The sequence below is a fragment of the Labrus bergylta genome, chromosome 7, assembly GCF_963930695.1.
Source record: "Labrus bergylta chromosome 7, fLabBer1.1, whole genome shotgun sequence".
Taxonomy (NCBI): Eukaryota; Metazoa; Chordata; class Actinopteri; order Labriformes; family Labridae; genus Labrus; species Labrus bergylta.
The window spans coordinates 15,541,557-15,564,572 of record NC_089201.1 but is presented as its reverse complement, the minus strand read 5'-3'; the positions used below and the strand labels follow the sequence as shown (position 1 = coordinate 15,564,572).

At 41.2% G+C, this 23,016-nt stretch overlaps 1 protein-coding gene across 1 annotated transcript; it reads right to left on the bottom strand.

Annotated features, from left to right (window-relative positions):
- Positions 1 to 2,177: 2,177 nt before the first annotated feature.
- cerk (ceramide kinase) lies at positions 2,178 to 20,877 on the bottom strand. Its single transcript, XM_020636456.3, has 13 exons — positions 20,524 to 20,877; positions 15,562 to 15,705; positions 14,719 to 14,841; positions 13,785 to 13,910; positions 13,631 to 13,697; positions 13,306 to 13,451; positions 11,226 to 11,300; positions 9,692 to 9,844; positions 9,322 to 9,427; positions 8,985 to 9,064; positions 8,057 to 8,262; positions 7,691 to 7,911; positions 2,178 to 7,607 (listed from the first exon to the last, which is right to left on the bottom strand). The coding sequence occupies exons 1-13, from the start codon at positions 20,657 to 20,659 to the stop codon at positions 7,520 to 7,522; spliced, it is 1,671 nt and encodes a 556-aa protein (XP_020492112.1). The 5' UTR covers positions 20,660 to 20,877; the 3' UTR covers positions 2,178 to 7,519.
- Between the last annotated feature and the right edge of the window lie 2,139 nt (positions 20,878 to 23,016).

Sequence of the window (23,016 nt, the reverse complement as noted above, 5' to 3'; positions counted from 1 at the left end):
GACATATAATCATTTTTAGGATGTGTTGACACAAACTGAAAAGAGGTTAAATGTAATTTAATAATGAAGCCTTCATTAATGATTCCAAAATAAAGTTGTTAAATGCACCTGTTGTAAGCTTATGACGGATTTATTTGACATTTTCAAAGAAGATTCAAAGTCCTCTGCTTATTAAATTCTAAACTACTTACAGATGTTTAATTATTGCAAATCTTCCTTAATTAATGTGTTGTAATAAATCACTTTAGATCTGCAGTAACATCCAATGATCAAACAGTATTTACAATCATATATTATTCATGGTTCGATACCAAAGACTATGTCATCCCTTTTCTTTGCTTACTTTACCTAAAGTCATAATATCTCTTCATTTTTGAGCCTCATCGGTCTGTTGTCCTCCTCAGCGTTGTGTGTATGTGGGCGTGTTGTGGAGGAGATGTGATTTGGATCCTGCAGTGTTTTTACTTCCATTACCGCAAACACATTTAAACAGTGGGCAGAGTTTTTGTTGGTGTGGTTTGCACAGTCTTAAAGGCTGCAGCTGGACCCTACTCAGAGCTACAGCCAGTCTATGGTTACAGCCCCACCTAGTGGCAGGTGGCTGCATTATGGGTTGAGCACAACAGAGAGTGGAGAATCATGATCCTTTTTTAAATGACAAAACATGTAAACATTGCATAAATGGACTCATACTAATGCTAGCTGTAGCTGCTCTCTGTTACACCTTAAAGTTGTCAGAGGTGAGGCGCTGTATTTGGGGATTTACCTGTTTTTGAAAAAACATTTTTCCTTTATTTTAAATCAAAATGATCCTTTTATGATACTTTATGATTTTTACATGGTGCAACAGATATTTTTACAAAGTAAAAAGCACATTTAAATATCTACTCAGAGCATTTTGACCTTGTAGGGCGCTGAACTCACCGATGTTTGAAAGAGGCTGCTGGAAAGTTGTGAAAAACTGGAAGGATTCACCTCAATTAGTCATCAGACAAACAGACTTTTCTTGACTGCAGCTCTGCTCTCACTACGACTGACTTTCACTTTAACTGAAAATAATCTGATATCAAAGCTCCTCCTCCTTTTAGTGTAGCTCTGTAAGGGAGGTTTTATTGCCTCCTTTGGAAATTCGTGAACAAAGCATTATTTATTCTACCAGAGAAAACATACAGCAGCCCAGCAGCCAAGAGGGGCGGCTGTGGCTTAGTGGTAGAGTCAGTCCCCAGCTCCTGCAGCAAAATGTCCGCTGTGCAAGACACTTATCCCCGAATTGCTCCCACTGCTTCATCAGCGGCGTATGAGTGTGTATGAATGGGATTAGTTACTTCTGATGTAAACTTTACAACCTCTGCCATCAGTGTGTGACTGTGTAGGTGTAATCTGCAGTGTAAGAGCTGTCTACTGTCAGATTGTGTAGGCACCTTGCAACTCAGAAGCACCCAGGGTGTATAATATCGAGTGACTGAGTAAAGGCAGGTGAACAGAGGAGCAAAACTGTGACAGTGTGTGATAAAGGACAAATTGTAACCTTATTTTGAAAAGGCAATTTAGTGCAGGTACCCATATTGAAACATGTATAACGGTATCAATGAACACCAACCATCACCACCAAGACTTCAAAAAAGTGGAGGAAAATGTAAGACCAAAACAAGCGTAGGTTTAAATAATCCATGTCCAGACACTCAGGGTGGTTAGAAAACTATAAAAGGCCTTTAATTCATTGGGCTAGAAACATTCAAATACACCAGCACGTGCAGTCTGCACCCTGAAGAAAGCGCAAGCCGATATGCATTGGTTTATATGAATGTCTTCAGACTATTTTTCCCCAGACTAAAGGTGCAGTTGCTACATTTTTGTTGCATGTAAAGTGCTATCCTAATAAAGTCTGATTCATAAAGATAATGGCTGCAGTTTCTTATAAATTCCACGAGGGCGTCCTTACATGTCCCTTGGCATAGACTGTAAGGATGTCCTCATGTTTTGAGACCAAGACCGATTTGGAGAACTACAACACTACCGCTGGGTCTCCACTGAATTTCAGTGTTACATTTTAGTGTGAAATATATAAAAAATGACATTTTCTTACCGTGAGAAAATCCCTAAAATGGTTCGAGCCGGCCCTGGTGAAAAAGGTCTGAAGGGTTTGGCATACAATGATCACTCTGTACACGAAAGAGTTTAATTTACTTTTTATTCCTGATAATGATCCCACTACAGGAGAAGGTAAAGATCAGTTACAGCTCAGATAACAGCTCGAGGTCGACTGATTTACTCGATCAAACTACTTTTCAGGGTCACATTTAAACAACACTGATGAAGACAAATAATATTCTTTGTTAGCTGCAGAGGTTTAAATTGGGAGAATCTAACACTTGAAAGCTAAATTAAAAAAATGTCTTAATTACATAAAAAGCAAAAAATAGTTTGAAGAATCACCGGACTTTATTCTGAAATATTAGAGATGATCAGAAAGATTTAGATTTATTAGTAATATAAAATAATAATTTGCAATGCTTATCCTTCATCCTACATGTTTTTGGCTGAACAGCTAATACACTAGTGATTTTCTCATTTATTATCTCTACTCCTACTTGTTCACTTATACTATAGTTTTTACAAACACTTCACTGAGTTGCTTTAAGGGCCCGGTCACCACAGCAACAACATCTGTTACTTCAGCGTTATCTCAGCAGCAAGTTATCACCCTGCTCTCTTAGCTTAACTTTTCCGTTATGTGACTCTTAATACAATTTTTGTTGAACTTTGTCTGCCTTGTAAAAACTTCTTCTTGACAAAACCATCGTCATTCAAGTCATTTTTTAAATGAACTTTGTTAGCAATGGGGCTAGCTAGCTTCCTAACTCAAAATTCTGTTTCCACTGTTCAGTTCTCAATTTGTTCATAACATGAGTTAACAGCCTAGCAGAGCCGTATTAGCAAATAGCTACTGCGATTGGGTAGAACTAGCATGTTCCTAGCTTGCTAGCTTTTAACTGTACGCTTGCGAGATACAGCAGTTCACTTTTTAGCCCTGTGAGTTGAATGAATTTTGCTGTGTCATTATCAGGTAGGCTACAAAGACCGGGCCTTTTCTGGCAGAACTTTTAGTGTGCCTGATTAGCAAGGAGCTAACTTGCTAATCAAGCTAACTTGAATGCTAGCTGTTCTGGTTGAAAATGTTAGCTTCTGCCTTAGAGCAACTAAGCTTGCTTAGCAAGCTTTCATGGCTAAATAAAGCCATTTAGAAGCATTTTAGCAGTTAACTAATTTGCTGGATAATTTGCTAAGAATTATTTTAGTTAAGCAAATTTCCTGCAATCTATATTTTGTGAAAACATGCACATTTGCTAGTTCAAGTCTTCAGTTGGCTCTACATGTACACAAAAACAATTAATTACAGCCTACTAAATGTAAATACTTTTATCATCTCCAAATAAAATAAAAAACTCCCATCAGTCGACCTCTTTGAGTGCATGCTTGAAACATTTGGTTTGTTGTTCGTCAAGGTTTTACAGCAAACATTTAGACTCTGATTGTACATCAGTATAACATGAACAGATCAGTCAGAGGTCTTCACAGGTCCACTCAGGTCCTATCAAACAAGGTGCCAGGCGGTCCACGTTAATGTCAGTCTGTTCAGGTCTGTCAGGATTTCATTTTTGTCATCCTCTTTAATGTAAGTGCAGCATCATTAATATTTGCATGTAGGGTTCAGGTAGTGTACAATGGTGCTGTTTTAATTTGACCCAAGATTTTTGGACCTGTGAAGACCTTTAGACTGAGCTACATACACACAGCTAAATCATTAAACCTCGGCTGGTATTTGGTTGGATGAGGATCAAGAGAAAGCTGATTGGTTGGTTTTTCTGAGCACCATGAGCTGCTACTGGTTCACTCCACTGTCATTTAGAGTCCAGCTCGACAACAGCAGAGAGGAAACAGAACTGCTGGATACCCAACAAACGAAACAAAACAACAGCATCTATGGTCTGATAGTGTGGTGCTGACACTGGACTTTCTGTCTGGTTCGTCTCAGGGTCAGTAACATGAAAAGTAATTATATTCTACACATCACCAGTGTTAGAGGGAGGGACGTGCGGCTATTAAAACCATAAAGAATCATCCATTGACCAAACTATTGGATGGACCAACATTACTTAATTTCTTCACAAAGTGAAAAAAATTCAAAAATATATACGTAAAACTTGGAAATGACATTCCAGATGATGGTGCTACATGCTGATTGGATTTTGTATAAAGAAATTCACCTTTTGGAAGAGAGCAGCGGCTACACAGACGGTTAACATCAGGCTACAGCGTGATCAGAGCTGCCCGCCGTAAATGTTTAAAGGTCACATATTATTCTCCTCTTCAACCAGTTTAAATAAGTCTCAGAGCTCCCCAAATAATGTCTTTAAAGTGTCTTGTTCTAAATCCACTCTGATCCTGTATTTGATCATGCCTATAAACCCCTCTATTTCAGCCCTACTCAGAACAGGCTGTTTCTGTGTCTGTAGCTTTAAATGTAAATGAGCTGTGTCTGACCACGCCCCCTCTATGGATGAGGATGTGCTTTGGACTTGCTTGCTCCATGTCCTATTGTTTACGGTGAGAAGGCAGACTCAGAGGGCAGAACAAACACCTAGCTGTGGGAGTGTCACCCACCTGGGGGAGGGGTGACTGCCCTTTGTGATGTCATGAAGGGAAAATCTCCAAACGGCCTGTTTGAGCACACATTTTGTGAAAAGTGGAGCAGGCAAAAGACGGAGAGGATGGACTTTTCTATCATTGGGGGGTTTGTAGACAGGCTAGGGACACATTCTTGATAGAAAACTTGCGTTTTGTAATTTGCATAATATGTGACCTTTAATTAATGTAAAGATAAGATTTCACTCTGAGAAAATGTGTTTTGAGAGCAGGTGGTTGCATATTATCACCGGTCTTTACAGTGCAGTTTCCGTCAGTAAAATTCATTTAAACTTCTAATCTTTAACACAAATCCCACAATGTCCCTTACTGGGTTTTAGATGTAACATGTGAGATATTTCACATTTTAACACAAAGACAGAAAACGTTAACAGCCATTTTAGGGTCGTATTTTTGGATTGTGTAGATACAAAAGTGTTAGTGTAGATAAATCTAACGTTTAATGATTTGATTCCCACATTGTCTGACTTTGTCTTTATGATTTGTCCTCACAGGTTGCATTGTTTCCTGGCTGTGAAGGGTTAACATACGACTGTGTTTCTATTATACGTATAGAAGAAACACTCAGGACCAATTTCAATTTAATTTTGACCTGATGGTGGTACTATAAGCAAAAACAACCACCAGAAATAATTTCAGTGCCTCTATTGGGGAATGTCGCTGTACACACTTTAAAAGCAACCTGTCCGGATATTGTTTGGACATTTATGTCTGGACAAAAGTAGTCGATTGACTATCTCTAAATTTGTTTTTAGTAGCTTTTTTCATTATCAGATTTTTTTTGCGACCATTTGGGGAAACCCTGCCCCAAGTTTCTTTTTGTTTCATGTGAATTTCTACATTTAAAGTTCTAGCTACAACCTCAGCTCATTTTGTAGACATAAAACCTGCAGAATCTTTGTGAACTATTGGTGTTAAAGCAGCTGTTTTTAAAAAGGATCCACTTTGATTTGTGTGATTTTACTTGCATATGCAGCAGAAATGGAAGATTAAAAATGATTGAGTGTGATTCGATTTTTAGGAATATAAATAAAGTGAAGATTGAGCTCAAAGGATCTGATAGAAAATCAGAATGTAACAGAAACCTTCACGCAAACGTCGGACACAGAGGGGTTCAACATCTGAAAACACACCTGCAGTCAGCACAAGTACACAATGAGTTTATGCAGACTGGGTAGTTTTCATGAGTGAATGAACCAACTGCTGACCCACAATGATCTTTACGCTGAGAAAGAGTTGCAGGTGTCTGGCATCCTTAAAAATATGAAACAGCTAATTCAAAATACATGATCAGTTTGGAGTATTTGAAATAATTAGAAACTATTTAAAAAATGCAAATAAGCCAATATGTAACATTTTCTAATCTAAAAAAAAATCTAAATACTAAGAACTTTGCGGTTTAGACAAGTCTGAGTCAAGACCTCGATAAGCCAGAGTCACAACAAGTCTGAGTCAAATCACTGATAAGACCTAGTCACAACAAGTCTGGGTCAAATCCTCGATAAGACATCGATAAGCTAAAGTCAGGACAAGTCTGGGTCAAACTACCGAAAGCTAGAGTCACAATAAGTCTGAGTCAAATCACTGATAAGATCTAGAAAAGCCAGAGTCACAACAAGTCTGAGTCAAAGAAGATAGAGGTAAGACCAAGTAAAACATTCACAAGACTGTGATGAGTCAGAGTTAAGACCAATCCAACTCAAACCAACCACCAGAATAAGATCAGTCAGAGTCAATATTATTCCAAGTTACAACAACCACAAACAAGGACGGAGTCAAGTCATGTCAAAATTAAATCTTTCAGAGAGACATGTAAGAGCCTAAACAAGTCCAGGTCAAAAGAATAACAAGACATAGTCAAAGTCAATGTCAAATTACTCACAAGACTGGCAAAAGTCCAAGTCATATTACAAGCAAGAAGTGGGACAAGCAAAAGTCAAGACAAGTCCAAGTCAAAAAACTCCCCAGACGGAGCAAAGTTAGATACAGGATGAGTAAGAGTCAAATCCATCCATCCAAATCGGAGGAGTCAGAGTCATGACTAGACCAGGTGATATCAGTCACAAGACTGGGAACAATGTGAGTCACAAGTCCTGTTTGTATCCCTCATAAGACTCAGACAAGTCAGGGTCGAGACTAGATCTGACCAAATACATACAAGGGTGAGACAAGGCAAGTCGCTTACAAGCCTGAGATGAGTTAGAATCAATCAAGTCCGAGTCTTACTACTTGAGAAACAGAGAGAACTAAGAGTCGAGACAAGTTTACATCCAAACAGCCGTAAGACTGAGACGAGTCAGAGTAACAGCTCTAAAGGCAGTGACTCAGGCAGCAATGCTTTGTGCAACACAGAAACACTTGTATCACTTTGGTTTGCACCCAAAGCGTCTGACTTTTGTTTATACATCATATTACCTTTACAGAAAACATCTGGAACCTCAAGATAAGACCATCAGGTCATGGTCGGAGGATTCTGGGGTCTCATCTGCAGAACAGGAGATCAATAATGCTAATCATTTGGATGCCAGACACCCCACATTCATTTGGGTGCGGCACTAAAACAACAGGAAAATAATTCAAAATCTATTTCCAAGTATGGCCTTTCTGGCTATTCAGGATGTTACTACACCTAAATACCTGTCAGTGGGGATCAATGTTTAAGACTTTCAGAGCCAGAAAGTGATGTTTTTTTTTCTATATTTACTGGAGATCTTTGTCGTGTAACAGTTTTCAATGATGGTAACAGAAGCAGTGGGGTTGAAAACAAAAAGAAGACTCCAGTGTCTTGCAGGGATTCATTTGGGTTTAGGGTTTATATTGCACAGGGGTTGGGGAGATCCTCAAACACCGTCGGTTCTTCTATGCCTCGTGCAAACAGCTTGATCAACTGGCAATGCACTCTGGGGAGAAGAAGAGAGAGTTTTTAGGAGGGTTAAACTATTTGATAATACAAAAGTATGAAATACCCCAAGTGTTGTGTTACCTGACATCAATGGCTGTGTGGGTGAGGATCTCGCCATCGCAGTTCCAGCTGCTGTAGGCGGGGGCACAGCCACAAGCTGGGTGGTCTCTGCATATCTGACTGAAGATCTGTCGTTTGCCGTGCTCCCGCAGATCCAGCTCCAGGTCGGAGTCGCTCTGGCAGTGACGCGGAGTGAAGCGGAAACGACGCACACGGTGGACTTCAACAAAAGTCAGGTCAAACTGGAAAAACAGAAAAAGGTGTGACTCTACCAGCTGTCAGCAAACTGGTCCAAACGGCTTGATATCCCCAGCACAAGATAGTTTTTTCTTTAAAAGCTTTTCATGATGATTTGGGGAGAATAACCCACATTGGTGATTCAAATACCTGGTCGTCTTTGCTGGTGTGTCTGAGGAGGTGTCTGAGGAAGTCAAAGCGGGAACATTTCCGCACCAGGATGAGGTCGGTGGTGCCATCAGCCAGGTGAGCTGCAGGTGAGAGGCCTTTGGGGCTGCGAGGACAAGCACAGCTCATACTGGCAGCGTTTATCGCCAGAAACTTCCCTCTGATTGTCCTCCACTCGCCATCACTCTCTGAGACCAAAACACACATTTTTAGATTTTTTTTTACTGCTGCTGAACAAAGTTAGTCTTTTTTTCAAAAGGAAAGTTGATATTACTTTACTATATTACTTACAGGAAAACAACAAAAAGAAATTGTGATCCTTGACCTTGGTAAAGATCTCTGGAAGAACTGTTTCTTTGACCTTTAACTGAGTTTTTATCATCCAGTTGCCGTGTTAGGAATGAACTTAAAATCACACCTTTAAAACCAACATTGATAAGAAGTTGTTAAAGTGCTGACGAATTCAACATTTGAGCATCTGTGTTTCCATGACGACGGTTTCAACTCTCTGTCTGCTGAGGTAGACCATGAGATATGATCGATAGTCCAGAGCAGCGACTACATGGTTGAAAGGATATTTTTTCTACTTTAGGAGGATACATTTCTTAGCCCTAGTGTCTTGGTACAAGACTACACTCAAGATCCCAATCTGTGGCGCACCCTAGGGCTCCTTTCTTAGCCCCTTTAGTTTTACGAATAAAGAATAACGCATTTTGAGATACAAAACGAATCAACATGTAAGAAACACAGGTAGGGATAGTACAAAACAGCAAACCAGGTTAATGTTTTTACAGCTTCCGGGCTGAGTGACTTTTTCAATAGAAATACATTTATTAAATGTTCAAGATGGTTAGGCAATTTTCTCATTCATTGTGTTTGAGGCATCTGATGACGTTTTTGTTGGACTCACCGCTGTCTGATGTTTCATCCATCTCGTACCTCTCGGCTCTCTCTGAGAGAAGCTGCCCGTTGTGTTGACAAACCACACAGCTGGAAATTGAAAGACAGATAGATGTTATTGTAAAAGAGGCACAAAATAATAATTGCTCAACTGATCTCAACTGTTGGGTTCAGGTGATTTGACAGTTTAGTCTAATTAAAAGCAAGGGCGGCTGTGGCTCAGTTGGTAGCCACAGCCACAACCCTGAATGCTCCCGCTGCTTCGTCTGCGACATATGAGGAGATTAGTTACTTCTGATGGCAACCTCTGCCATCAGTGTGTGAATGGGTAGATGCGACATGCTTACCCAGATCGACACCTGGCTGCATCCCGTGGGGTACCCATGGTTCCTCTGGCAGGTAGGTAGGACACTGTTCCCTCATAGTAATGATGAGTGAGAAACATCTTCAGACCTGCAGGAGTCAGAGTGTCAACATGAAGCCAGCTAAGGTGTTGAAATAAATGAAACGGACAACCAAGGATCACTGTCACAGACACAGCTTCTATTCAAACCATATCATTATACAGTATCACGTCTATATAGAGGGATTAATTTGACCTTTTTGTTAAAGGTCGTCATAGAGAAGAGAAGCCATTATCACCATGTTGGATTTTCTATTTAAAACAATTCAGTGTCATATTTTATTTCTTTTTTTAAGCACATGGTCTGTTCATACCTGAGAGGTCGTATCTGGCCGGTCCCATCCATCTCTTCCTCTCACTGTCAGTTAGCACATCGCCGTAGAAACCGTATCCAAGCAGGGACACAGAGTACCGCAGGAAGGTGTTGTTGTGGTGAACAGAGCACACGTCCATCGGCTGAGAGTCTCCTAAACACCCACCCACACAAAACACATAAATACATATCATCAACACACTCATCTGGAATCATTCCCTGGTAGACTCTGAATATCCATCAAGAACATATAAAGTACTTTTCTTAATATACACTAGATGGCAGCATGAGACCATGGAGAGCCCAGAAGTGTAATGTGGTATGAGTCTATTGAAGTAACAAAGGGACAGATTTAAATCATTGTTTAAATTAGCACACAAAAGAAATCATAAACTTGAGCCACATATTACTGAATTATGAAAAAACCCCACTGAATGGCTGTTATATGAGCATGGCCTATGCCTGGGGATGTAGCCATTTATGAGAAACCTGCAGACTTATTTGATTGATTGATTGTATTTATTTACGTGTCATGCACCAAAGTGCCCAACCTTCATGAGTTTATAAGACAGCAGAAAGCAGTGGTTTCTAGTAACATTTCATAACATTACAAATTTGCATGTTCCTGTCACAGCTCAGTCTTAAACGCCCCCTAGTGATACATATGTGTCATAGGGCTGGGTGATATGACCTCAAATCAATATCACAATTAATAAACGATTATTTGTTTTTTTGCCCTCATAGTTCACTGACATGGTCTCTACTGTAAATAAAGCCGGGATAGAAAGAGTGCATATCTGATGAACTATTTTGTGGTTATTTATTGAATATTTGGAACCGAAATCAAAGCATCGCTTGAAATAAAAACGACACATTTTAGTTTTAAAGTAGAAATTAACGTCTCTAAAAACAGTAGAAAATTAATAACTTGCATTTCTTGCAAACAGTTTTTCAGCAGTGTTTACATTTTACTTATTTTGTTAGGTGTCGTCTTCCCTAAAGACAAAATGAATCCAAACGACGGACACTGCTTCCATGCCCGAATCGGACATGTTGTCACATGACTCTGCCCTGAAAATAATCAACATGGGCAAGATTACATCAGTTAGAGGTTCTGATTGTTGGTTTCGATTAATTTTCGATGAATTTCCCAGCCCTAATGTGTGATTTTATTTTCTACTGGGGAGGTTTGTTAAACTGAATCACTGCAGCACAATCATCATCCTCTGAGTTATTTATTTATCAGTGACATGTAGGCATTGTTACATCGATTAAAGTGCAACACATGCGATGTATATAGGACTTCTAGCCATGGCTAATTTACAGTCCTTGTCCCTGGTTAGGCTTTTAGGAAATAACACACATGATACAACAACGCTGAAAAATAGACATAAAAACTGACGATTGCAGAAGACTTAAGATAAGCAGTGACATAGATGCATAGAAACAAATGCATGTCTGATGTATAAGGTTATAGATAAACCGTCTGATACTGAAATGACTTGTATTGTTTTTTTTAACTTGATGTGACTGACCAACAATGATGTGCAGTGCTGAGGTCACGGGGTCGTTGCTGCCCACAGTAGCGAAGCAGATACAGTCAGTTGAACCTGAAACACAGAGAGGAACATACATCATCACATCCACTTATTCTTATCGGCGTATCGTTCATGTTCAGAACGTCCCTGAGCTCGACTGATGGTACTGAGAACCTCACACGTTTCATTGTTTTTAGAGAAGTTCAACAGTTCTGCACAAACACAATACTGCACTTTTCACTTTTCAAAGCAGGTTGAGCTGCTCAGAGAAAATAATGTCTCCCTGACGGCTGTGTGTGTGTTTGAGCGAGCGAGAGAGAAAGAGAGAGAGAGAGAAAGAGAGAGAGAGAGAGAGATAGAGAGAGAGAGAGAGAGAGAGAGAGAGTGTTTCTCGGTTTTATCTATTTCAATGTATTTTTATTTATAGAACGCCTTTACAGACAAGTAAAAAACAAAAAGGAAAGAAACAAAAAAGGGAGAAACGAGGCCATTGTCATTTGTTCTTTCTATTTATACCATCAGGATGTTGAAGTTCCAGCACTCAAACTTTGCAAAGAAAATACATATGCTGTTTTCACATCTGCACTCCTGGAAATATCTAGATCAATTCAGGAGGACTGCTCTGTATATTCTCCCAACCTAGCTGTTCACATTATACTCCTCACAGCGGGAGACTATCCCTGTCAGCCGGTGGGGGGGGGTGGATGAAGCCAATCACAGCCAAGCCAATCACAGTATAGAAATGTCACTCCCCCTCCTATTGGCTCGAGGTGAATTCTTAAGATAATATCCTGCTGCGTTCTCACATCAGCTCACTCTGACTTGCTGCGGAAAAATTACTAGGGGGTCTGGCAGGAGAAACTCCGGGTGAAGGCAGAGTGAAAAACTTGCTGTTTGTGTTCACACATGCAGTGTGAGTTTTCTACAAGTGTGAAAACAATAATAGACAGGAAGAAGCAGTCTTTGAAACAGTGTAAGTCCAGGTCACAGCATGTTTTGTTATAAAACAACTCTTTGCTTACTTCTCATTACCTGTTGGGGCATTTAACCTACAGTCGTCACTAAGAGAATAACTCGGGACAGAAATATAAAAGCAACACTTGTGTTGAATTAAACGATCTGAGCCTGTTTCTCTGTGTGTTTCAAACTGTCAGTGAGCAGCTCTCCTTAACCGAGATAATCCACCTGACAGGTGTGGCATATCAACATGTAAGGTAATAAAAAGGTCAGTCTAAAATGTGCAGTTTTATCTTGAAAAGAGACATTTATTTGGCACTGAACTTTGGATTACGCAGATATGCAGGGAAGGGTCAGAAAACCTGTGAACGTGTAAAAAAAACCAGAAAGTGTTTATTTTCTTGTTCAGTGAGAATTAACTCATGTTAAACACTGCGGATGTAAATTCCGCCGCCAGGGGGCTCTGAATCAAAACAATAACAAAAGATGACATCGGGGCTGGCGGGGAATCATTGGAGGGTTTCTCTTTTTAAAGGGGTCTGCTTCATTTTTCATGAATTTTGATTCTGTGTCATGTTACCACTCTGTTAGATGGACAAAAATGAGACATCAGATCTCTGCAAAAATAAGAACAAAAATTAGCCTCAGTATATCTTTTTCAATATTTTTTTGGAACCTTTTTGCCTGTATTGGCAAGGAAAGCTTGAAGAGAGAAAGGAAATGCTGGAAGGAGAGAGTAAGGGACGACATGCAGCAAAGGGTCGAGGTTGGATTCGAACCCACGGCCGCTGCACAGAGGACTATTGCCTCCGTACATTGGCCGCATCATAACTGCTAGGCTCTTGGCCCCCCAGGAGCATGATTCTTTAGGCTACATTCATCCCTCTTCTTCAAGGCCCTCTGTAAGCTCTTCAGTGCCCAAATCAATCCCCACAAGGACCTCCTCCATCACCTCCTCAAGCCCCCCTACAACCTCCGGAACGATGTTTTGACCCCCCTGAACGACCTTTACAACCTGCCCAAGTCATCTACATATTTTTGCTACTCTGAAGGTTGGAGGCAACACTTCCTACGTTTCATCATCACCAAAATAGAACCAGCGTGTTGAGGAGTTTCTCACCTGCAGGGATGATTCCAATGCGAAGCGAGCAGGAAGCCAAAGTTTCGTCCGCACAGTTCGGATCGACGCCGCCGTCCATCTGAGTCCTCCAGATCAGGCCGTGGATGATCTCGCTGAACATGCCGTCTCCTCCGACACACACCACCCTGAGCGGGGGGCAGAGTCACATGTTAGCTAAAGCTTTATAAAGTCATTACTCCTGATGGTTGATGTTTTGGAGGCTCATTCATTCATCGACTCTAACGCAAACTGACTGAGCCTTATTATTTCTTGCACTGTTTTTCCGCTCTGTGGCGTCAAAGAGCGTCAGCGACACGATGCTCACCCATCATACTTCTTCAGCTCCGCCTCCGTCCTCAGATGATCCCTCGCATTATTGGCGTGCGCCGTCACTATGATCACAAACACAGCGAGTTTAAGATGTACAATCCCTACTTGGAAAGATCAGAACACTGAACGTGAAGGTTAACGAGACGAACCGATGACATCCGCGGAGACTCCTGCCTCGGCGAACAGCGGCGCCACCTTCTGCTCGTAGATGTGTTTGCCCTGCCGCTTCCCGCTGTACGGGTTGATGTAGACCAGCAGGTGTTTCGGTCGGCTGGCTGTAGAAGAAAACAACAACCCTCATGGACTCGCAAGACAGAACATCTGGCTGAGTATTTGAAGGCTAAAGATTGTAGAACATTTGCGGTGTAATGTCAGCTCACACCGGATGACTTCAAGTGAGTTCATGTGCTCACGCAGTACGAGTTAAATCTGGACAGAACATTCACAAATATTAAAAGAAACCTCCCACAGACGGAGGTTGTTCTCTCATATGCACAGCTCAAATATGCCTGCTGGCAAAAACGTGCTCTCTCGCTCTCCCACACACACACGATCTGTATCACATAAACACAAGCTTACATGCAGCTTCACAAATCATCACAAATATTCCGTCAGCTGGAGGTCCATATGGCCTACTATAATGATTTATGAATTAAAAAAAATATATTTTTCTCCGCTCCAGAGCAGTTTTGGGGTTCAGTGCCTTGCTCAAGGGCACCTCGGCAGTGCTCAGGAAGTGGACTGGCACCTCTCCAGCTAACAGACCAATTTCTGGACTTGGACTTGAACCAGCGACCCCCCCGATTCCCAACCCAAGTCCCTACAGACTGAGCTACTGCCGCCCCATTCATATAGTTTGTCAAATGAGAGAGACTGCACTTAAACAAAAACAGATACAAACTGAAGGTGTCCTTTTTTTGTGTTATTTATTTTTAATTCATCTTTTTAAATCACTTGAGCCTTTGTGTACTCGCACTCTGCACACACCGTACGTCCATTAACTGTGGAAGATTTTAGTTCAGGGATGTTGAGGTGGAGATTGTGATTGTGCCTCTCAGCGTGTGTGTTGGTGTTAAATCTTACTGATAGCGGCGAGCTGATCTCTGATGCTGCTGACCCAGCGTTGACACAGCGCCTCCTCTGGACAGATGAAGGTGACCTCGGCACACCGCCAGCGGTGCTGCTGATTCCTCTCCACGTACATCACTGAAACCGAACACACACAAATCTTTAAAAATATATATATATATATATTCATGGTCCGTTTTTGCCTTTATTAGAGAGGACAGCTGAAGAGTGTTAAATTCCTCCTTAGATTCCTCTCGTGTTAAATATATTAATGTGTATTTAATGTGATCCTACACGTTTCTGCTGTCTCATGGGCGCGTTTATTATGTAACAGATGTTTTTGTAAATGTGTTTTCAGGATTGTTCCAGGTGAGTGTAGAGGAGCTTAAAGATTTTCTTTTTCGAGATTAATTTGGATATTTTAGCAGGTATTTTCAGGAGGTTTATCTAGAGTGTTAGCTGTGGGTTTACCAGATGTATTTTCAGGGATTTGTGCAGTGAATGCACAAATGTGTTTCCAGATGTTATTACAATACGCACAGATGTGTTTTTTGTATTAACGTGTGTGTTTGCAGGTTTGTTTTCATTTATGTGAACAGCTGTGATTCTAGTTTTACTGTCTGTCCACGTGTGTGTACAGATGTGTTTTTAAACATGTTTCCTGTATTTCCAGATGTTTTAACAGATGTAGATGTTCTCTGTATATACAGGTGTTTTCACAGATGTGTTTAAAAGTTATGTGTAGTTGTGACTCTAGATTTAATTTCTATGCTTCTAAATGTGTTAATTTTTCTTGCACAATCTGTTGTTCAACCAGATGCCCCCCCCCCCGCCCCCACATGCTAAAGGTGTGTTTACCTGTGAAGGCCTGCCTGCAGTCCTTTCCTTCTCTCTCTTTGATCTTCTTCCAGCTGCCATCTTCTATTTTTCGCCTCCTGCTGGTCTCATCCTCTTCCTCTCGGACAGAGATGATCTCTGACACTGGCACGCTGTGACACACACCTGAACACAAACACACACACACACACACACAACTGTTCATCAGGATCTTCTTTGCAGCGCATAAATCCAGCATCAGATAGCCCAGTGTTTTCATCCATAGATGTTAGATTGTTATCTGTCTGAAGAAAATCCAGCAATTTTTCTGTAACAACATTTAATTAAAAATGATTAATCTCTGGGGCGCCTGTGGCCTAGTGGTTAGTTTGTGCGCCCCATTTTCAGAGGCCGCAGTCCTAGATGTGGGCTTCCCTCCCGGGTTCAAATCCGACCTGTGGCTCCTTTCCTGCAGAGCATATCCCTCACTGTCTCTCTGTCCTGAATTTCCGACTCTATCCCCCGTCCTATCTCCACAATAAAGGCACAAAAATAAAGATTTCTCTGAAGCAGCATCAGCGCATGAATCTGAAAAGTGAACTACAGCAGATGAGCAGAATATCTGAGACTACTGAGCCAAACTACACAACAGAAACAGACCGAGCAGCAGCAGAAGGAAGAGAGCATGTTTCTACTGGATTTGATGTAGCACTAAAACTCACTCTATCTACTTCTCTGAGGTTTATTCCACAATGGGATGTTTGATTGATCTTTAACTCATTTAAGTTTTAAGGGATGGGGGAAAACAGCGCTGATAAAAGCTCTGTGCTGAAACGCGCCCGTTGTTGATCCATACGCTGCTACCCTAACAAAAATATCCCTTTAATTGGCCCCTTTATAAATTCACAATGAACAAGTCCCAAACAAACGAAATATGCAATATAATCTACGAAAGTTCAGTTCAAATTGTCTTTTTAGTCCACAGAAAAAGAAGGACTTTCACTTTGCGATTATCGTTTTACTCCGCCAAACCAATGACGTTTGATCATCCAGGACAGAGCAGCATAACTAGATGTTTTCCTATAGTTTGGAATTTTAGATGATTATTTCAAAATCTTTTAATAACTACAAAACGGAACAACCTTATAGGGAGAAATAGCTCAAAGCGGACAGATGGACGAGCGAGATTGAGCGAGTGTGTCATTACGCACAGAGGAGAAAGATGAAACAGACACTTAAATTGTTCACCTGTTCTATAGTAACTTAATTTACCAGAGTAAAGTGTGCTCTACACTGCAGACTGTAGTCTTTGTTAACAGAATGTTTCTGTCCAAACAGCTTCAACATGCGATGAGTGCGTATTGATGTCCGCGCGGCCGCCTGCCACACTGCTCTAATTATAATAAAGTGTTAAAACGGTCATAACACGTCTGTGTGAATTTTTATTTGAGGTTTGCTGTCTGTTGAAGTAAGAAATTTCCTAATTTGAACATTAATACAAAGGCATCTTACTAACAATTATTAAAATCCCAAAGATTCAAATTAATCAATAGATACAGTCGGCATCACGTCATAGTTGGGGACGGGGCCTCCCGTGGGGCAAAAGAATCACAGAAAAAAAACAAATTACAAAACGATTACTCGAGTACTCGCTTTAACAATGGGAACAGTAATCATTTAGAGAAAATTTTGCATTTCTGCACCCCTAATATCCATAATACCAAATATTGGATGCCTACTTTGCCTAGGAAGTCAAAATGTACTTTTAAACTTGAAGTCAATGTTACAAAACTGGCAGCATCTCTTCTCTGCAGCAGGTCAGACATTAAAGATTCACACCTGAAACACAAACACACACAGTTGTCTCAGGGCTACACACCCCGCAGGTGTTTCTGCTGTCCCCATGACTACAGAAACTCAATGCAGTGTTTATGAAAAACAGCTGGTCTGTGATCAGCAGAAACACTGAGTCACTCCAGGAGCTCCTGCAGGTAACTGCTTCATGTTCAGATGTGAGCTGAACCTCGTTATAGGGACATAAAAATCTCCCACATAAGGAACGATATAAACTACAAAAGAGGACATCTGATATCTTTCATTTGTAAAAGATATAAGATACAAGATTTCAGTTTTTATTTCTGTGACATAAAAACTGAAAGAGATGATTGACTACAACTCCCATGGTGCAAATCAGTGAAGACATCAAATTCTGTTTTGCAGCCTGTCCTGCAGACACTGAGCAGGTCTCAGTGCAACATGAAGCATCCTGTAGACACTGAGCAGGTCTCAGTGAACCCTGAAGCATCCTGCAGACACTGAGCAGGTCACAGTGAACCCTGAAGCATCCTGCAGACACTGAGCAGGTCTCAGTGAACCCTGAAGCATCCTGCAGACACTGAGCAGGTCTCAGTGAACCCTGAAGCATCCTGTAGACACTGAGCAGGTCTCAGTGAACCCTGAAGCATCCTGTTTGATCTGATACCTTTTGCACCAGCTTTGAATAGTCAAATTTCCTGAACACAGATTCACCTGTCTGATAAACTTCCATGAACAGGGAGAATCTGCTAATGAAGATAATGCTGATCAGAGACACATGTTAACATGTCGGCAAGGTACTCTATAAACAGATATCAATATTAAACGCACAGAATGTTTCTGACAAGACATGTCCCGTTACAAGTATAAACTAAAGGATATCTCTGGCTTTGAAAACTGTTGGATGTATTCGAGGAAATGTAAGTACTCGATAAAATAAAATGAACCGTGTACGTGAGTGTCTGTTCAATCTCTCTCCGTCAAACTGCTCAAATGAGTCATCAGAGGAGTCATAATCTGACTTTAAGCACCTGATGAGTAATTATTAACCGTGTTACCCGAGAGGGCAGTAGCGGAGCGAGTGTGGGGGCAGAAGGTGCGGCCGCCCCGGGCCCACTTTGAGCCAAATTTAACATGCGTTTTGTTATTTAGTTGAATTTTCGAAGAAAGTTAGTTTGACTAGGTCTGAGTCTCTCTTTTCTTTTGCCGCAATCAAGACACACAATGTATTTTGTAGAGCAGAGAGGGGCCCCCTTCCACTGCCAAGGGGGTTCTCAACTTCGGCAGCAAACAGCACCAGCAGGGTGTAATGTTTGTAATGTCATTGATTCCACCTCTTAGCACCCCCTTTGCTGGGCCCCCCGCTGCTGTCTGGAGTTTTAAAAACCTAGTCGTCTGTCTGCTTTATTTCTGTTTACCTCGCAGTTTTTCGTAACATTAAAAGTCTCAACCCTCAACAACTCAACCTGGCGAGTCTCCTCCCGTTGCCAGCTCCACTAACGTAAACGCTACTAGCCAAGCAAATAAAGATGTTAGCGAGGAGCACCCAGCTAGCTCCGTGCAGGAAAGCAACAGTGCTGATGAAAACTTAACTGGTGAGTTGTTTCATCATTATTTGAGATTACGCTTAGATGCTGGTCTTTGTTTGTGGGTGTATGTGTTGTAGACCGCTGTGTCTGCTTGGTTATCGTACTGTATGAACAGCAGGCCATTGCTGTCACACTGTTTACAAAGTTTGTTGTCGTGCGTGAATTGATAATGTGTGGTTTTATTGTATTGTCTGTGTGGCTGGATGAGCGTCCAACTTCACTGAATGTCAAACTGTAGTTGCCTTCTATCTTTGGTTTCCCGTCCGGCTAATGAAGTCTGCTTTACTTGTTTAATCGGTGGAATATGCGCACAGACATATCAGCACTTGTTCTGCTTAAACATCAGCAGGTCACTCACTGATAAGTCCCTGTCACTGTAATAGCACCCTTTGTAATCTGCAGCGGCATTTCTCTTCGTCCCGCCCCGTCTTGTATCTCCATACAGCCGATACTAAACCATAAATGCTATACTATATTACTATATAGGCTACAGCATATGCCATATAGCCTATAGACAGTGTAAGGGCCCACTATTGGTCCCTGCCTCCTCTGCAATGAGCCATAGGCTCCACGCCTGCGAGAGGGATCTTTATTTTTAAATAATATTTATTTGTAATAGTTTCTAACAGTGTTCACAGCTGTAATGGAGTGGTTACAGACGTTTATTTTAGAGAAAATGGGACATAAACTCTGAGTTATCAGCTGATTTAGAAAAGAATAACACATGTAAAGTCACCTGGATGATATTAAAACCTGTTGTATTCATACGTGAGTGTAAATAATGATGAGAGGGGCGAGACGAGGTGTTAACATCAAGCTAGCAAACCTTTTTGTAGCAGAGAACTCCCATGATTCCCTAGCCTCAAAGTTGTTGTTTGTTATTGTGGTATTGATTGAGCGCCCCCTGGTGGCGGAATCTACATATTGAATCTTTAATCGGCCAATATATCTGCACCAAAAATCTCATATCAGTTAGGCCCTAACAGGTACATCAAGTTTGCTCAAGAAGATACTTCAGATGGCATCAGTTAAAGTGGCTGTAACAGCTTCGACTCAATAGTTGTGGCTAAATCCACATATCAACATATGTCCACACTAAGTGTTTGTTTTGGTCACTGACAGGCTCAGCTTGTTTTTCTGAGTGTCTGATAACTTCACGAATAGTAACGCTACGAAACGACACCTCTTTCTAACTGTTACAGTGACATCATCACCAGAAATAAGAAAGGGGAAAAGACTGAGAAAAGACTGCTGTTGACACACTTCATCTCCATACTGTGTTCAGAAAACAGCTTGAGAATTGAATGAGGTTTGGTGAGTTGCCTGCAGCCTCAGTGTGACCTCCACATATTGTGTGTCAGGCTGCTGGATGACGTGTTACGTAACCGGATATATCATGTCTCACTTAATAGAACAGTCATTATCTTTTTGCTGTGTAGATTAACACGTTATCTTCGTTGTCCCCTCCGGTGTGTCCCTTTGTTTATCTTGGCCGTGTTTTTAAAGGCCGACAGACAGAGAGACAGAGAGACAGACAGACTGACTCATTGTGTGTGTGTGAGACAAACAGAGAGATAAATAAACAAGTTTCGGGTCTTACTGGGTCTGAATGGGTGGTAAACGGGGCTGGAAACCCGTCTCTTCCAGGTGAGCAAGGACCGGCTCAGGCTCACATCGTACGCCGCGTTTCTGACGCGAAGCTCGGAGAGCAACAGCAGTCTGCTCGGCCTCTCCATCTGCGCGTATCCGTCCTGCTCCGTCCTTCAGCCGGCTGAAGAGGCAGCAGCAGCTCCGGGGAAGGTTACCTGTCACCGGGCATGTTCTCTGTGTGTGGCCAGCAAGGCTCCAAACCGCGAAATTAAACGACTTTCAGGTGGTGTTATCAACAAAAGTGCGTCCGTGTAGCGGATTCTGGCTCAGGATGTTTTTTTTGACACATAGCGGTTTCTAACCGGAAGTGGGCGGGGCTCAGGGGAGGTGCGTTCAAGTTCTGTCCGAAAACTCTGTCTATTCTACTCACACGTGGAGTCAGGTATGGCTGCATCCTGGCGCTCTCTCCTCTGTGCGCTCTCGCCTGGATGCATGAAGCCGAGTCCCCTGAGCTTCTAATTTTCAACATAAAGCTCCGGAAATAAAAATATATGTAGTGTACATGTGATATATTACAAACATACTAGGTGCTTATATACGACGGAGGATTAGGGCCATGTTAAAAAATTATATATTTTTTTAATTTCGAGATTAAACTCGTAAATTTACGAGAATAAAGTTGTAAATTTACGACTTTAATCTCGAAATAAAAAATAAAATAAAAAATGTAACGTGGCCCTAGTCCTGCATCGTACTTACTCGTACATACATTCGAGACTAAATTAAAAATAAGCAACTGCTTGGGGCCCCAGGCCAGTAAGTGGCCCCCAAGGGCTGATAAATGTCAAACCACAGCAGTGCCTCAAAATGTGCAAAGTTGGCAATGGCCACAATTGACAGCACTCACTCATATAATAGTAAATGACTGAACGATGCTTGTCTAGCCAAATTTGAGGAGTAGACACTTTATTAACATAACTTCCGCAAAAAAAAATGTTGGTGTCAGATTATTAACAACATAATGGGGACAAAAGCTGTTTGGAGGAGCACCCTGTTAATTTTTTTGCCTTCGGCCCCAACCGACCCCAAAATCGGCACTGACTAAAGTAGAGTATTGTTTAAGAATTTTATTTGCAATTTCTTGTATTTCAATGTTATTTATTTTTACTGCAGTTTTGGAGTTCAGATCAACATTTTCTGACACAACCTCAGGACGTGAGGAGAACTTTAAAACTCTATGCGAGTGATATAGGTGCAGTAGCTCAGTCTGTAGGGACTTGGGTTGGGAACAGTGGCAGTTGCAGAGACCTCTGGGGCCTAAGGCATAAATTCAAAGGGGGCCCTTCCAAACAGCGTTTATCCTCATTATGTTATAAATAATCTGACACCAACAAAAACATTTAGCGGAAGTTATGTAATTAAAGTGTCTGTCCCCCATATTTATGGCTAGATGAGCATCATTCAGTCATTTACTATTATAAGAGTGAGTGCTGTCAGATGAGGCCCCCTTAGGGAGGTTTCCTACTGTCATTGTAAATTTTGAGCCACTGCTGTGGTTTAAAGTTAATCCGCCTTTAAGGGCCCACAACTGGCCGGGGGCCCCAAGCTTGCCTTGCCTGTTGACAAGCAGGGCCTCTGGTTTGGAACTGGAGGGTCGCCGGTTCAAAAGATGCCACCGAGACCCCAACAGCTGAAGGAGCCCCACTCTGACTTCTCTCCATTAATGCATGACCTCCTGTTTGTGCATGTGTTTAATTTAGGCCTATATGTGCACTCTCAATCACAGACAGTAAACCAGAATATATTGTGGTAATCATATTCAGTTCACATATTTGCTTTGAATTAGTTTGTAATGAAGCTCTGCACACTGTTCACTGAATATCGGATGTTTTGATGAACTAGATATGTTCAATAATTTAATTTGACCACATGAAGCCATAAACTTGGTCATTTATCGCTTCTCTGTTCTGTTGTTTATTAGGAATGCTACATTTATTTACTTCATCCAAGCCAAGGCTTTATCACCAAGTTGTTCGCCATGTTACCTCCAAGAATCATCGACTTAACATGGCCAAGAGGTTCAATTGTCCCTGTGAGCCCTCGTTAGATTCTGTACCTATTAAGCCCTTTGGTTTGATCTTCTGTAAATCACTATACTTCTAGTGATGAAAGATACAACAGAAAACTCAAAGTACTTGGTCTTTTCAATTCTCTGATTTTCAAAGATTTTCAAAAATCCAAAACAAAAAACACAACCCAGAATTTACATTCTTTAAACGGTCCAGGTTAAAGTCTGCAATAATTTATATGTAATGATTATCAGGTTGTAAAGCTACAATGATTAATCCGTGTTCTCAAGTGCCTGTTTAATCTCTGGATCAAACTCTTCTCCTTTATGACATTTATCTCCTCTTCACCCTGATACAAAAGTCAACACTGATAAACTTGTATCATTTCACATATCACAGGTTTAAAACTTCAATAAAATAACACCAGCAATGAA

Excerpts from the sequence above, each read along its gene's own strand:
- cerk (XM_020636456.3), bottom strand. The coding sequence starts at position 20,659 with ATGGAGAGGCCGAGCAGACTGCTGTTGCTCTCCGAGCTTCGCGTCAGA. Across the intron at positions 11,301-13,305 it reads CATTGGAATCATCCCTGCAG|GTTCAACTGACTGTATCTGC; the intron begins GTGAGAAACTCC and ends TCTGTGTTTCAG. Across the intron at positions 9,065-9,321 it reads GCAGCCAGGTGTCGATCTGG|CTGTGTGGTTTGTCAACACA; the intron begins GTAAGCATGTCG and ends TTCAATTTCCAG.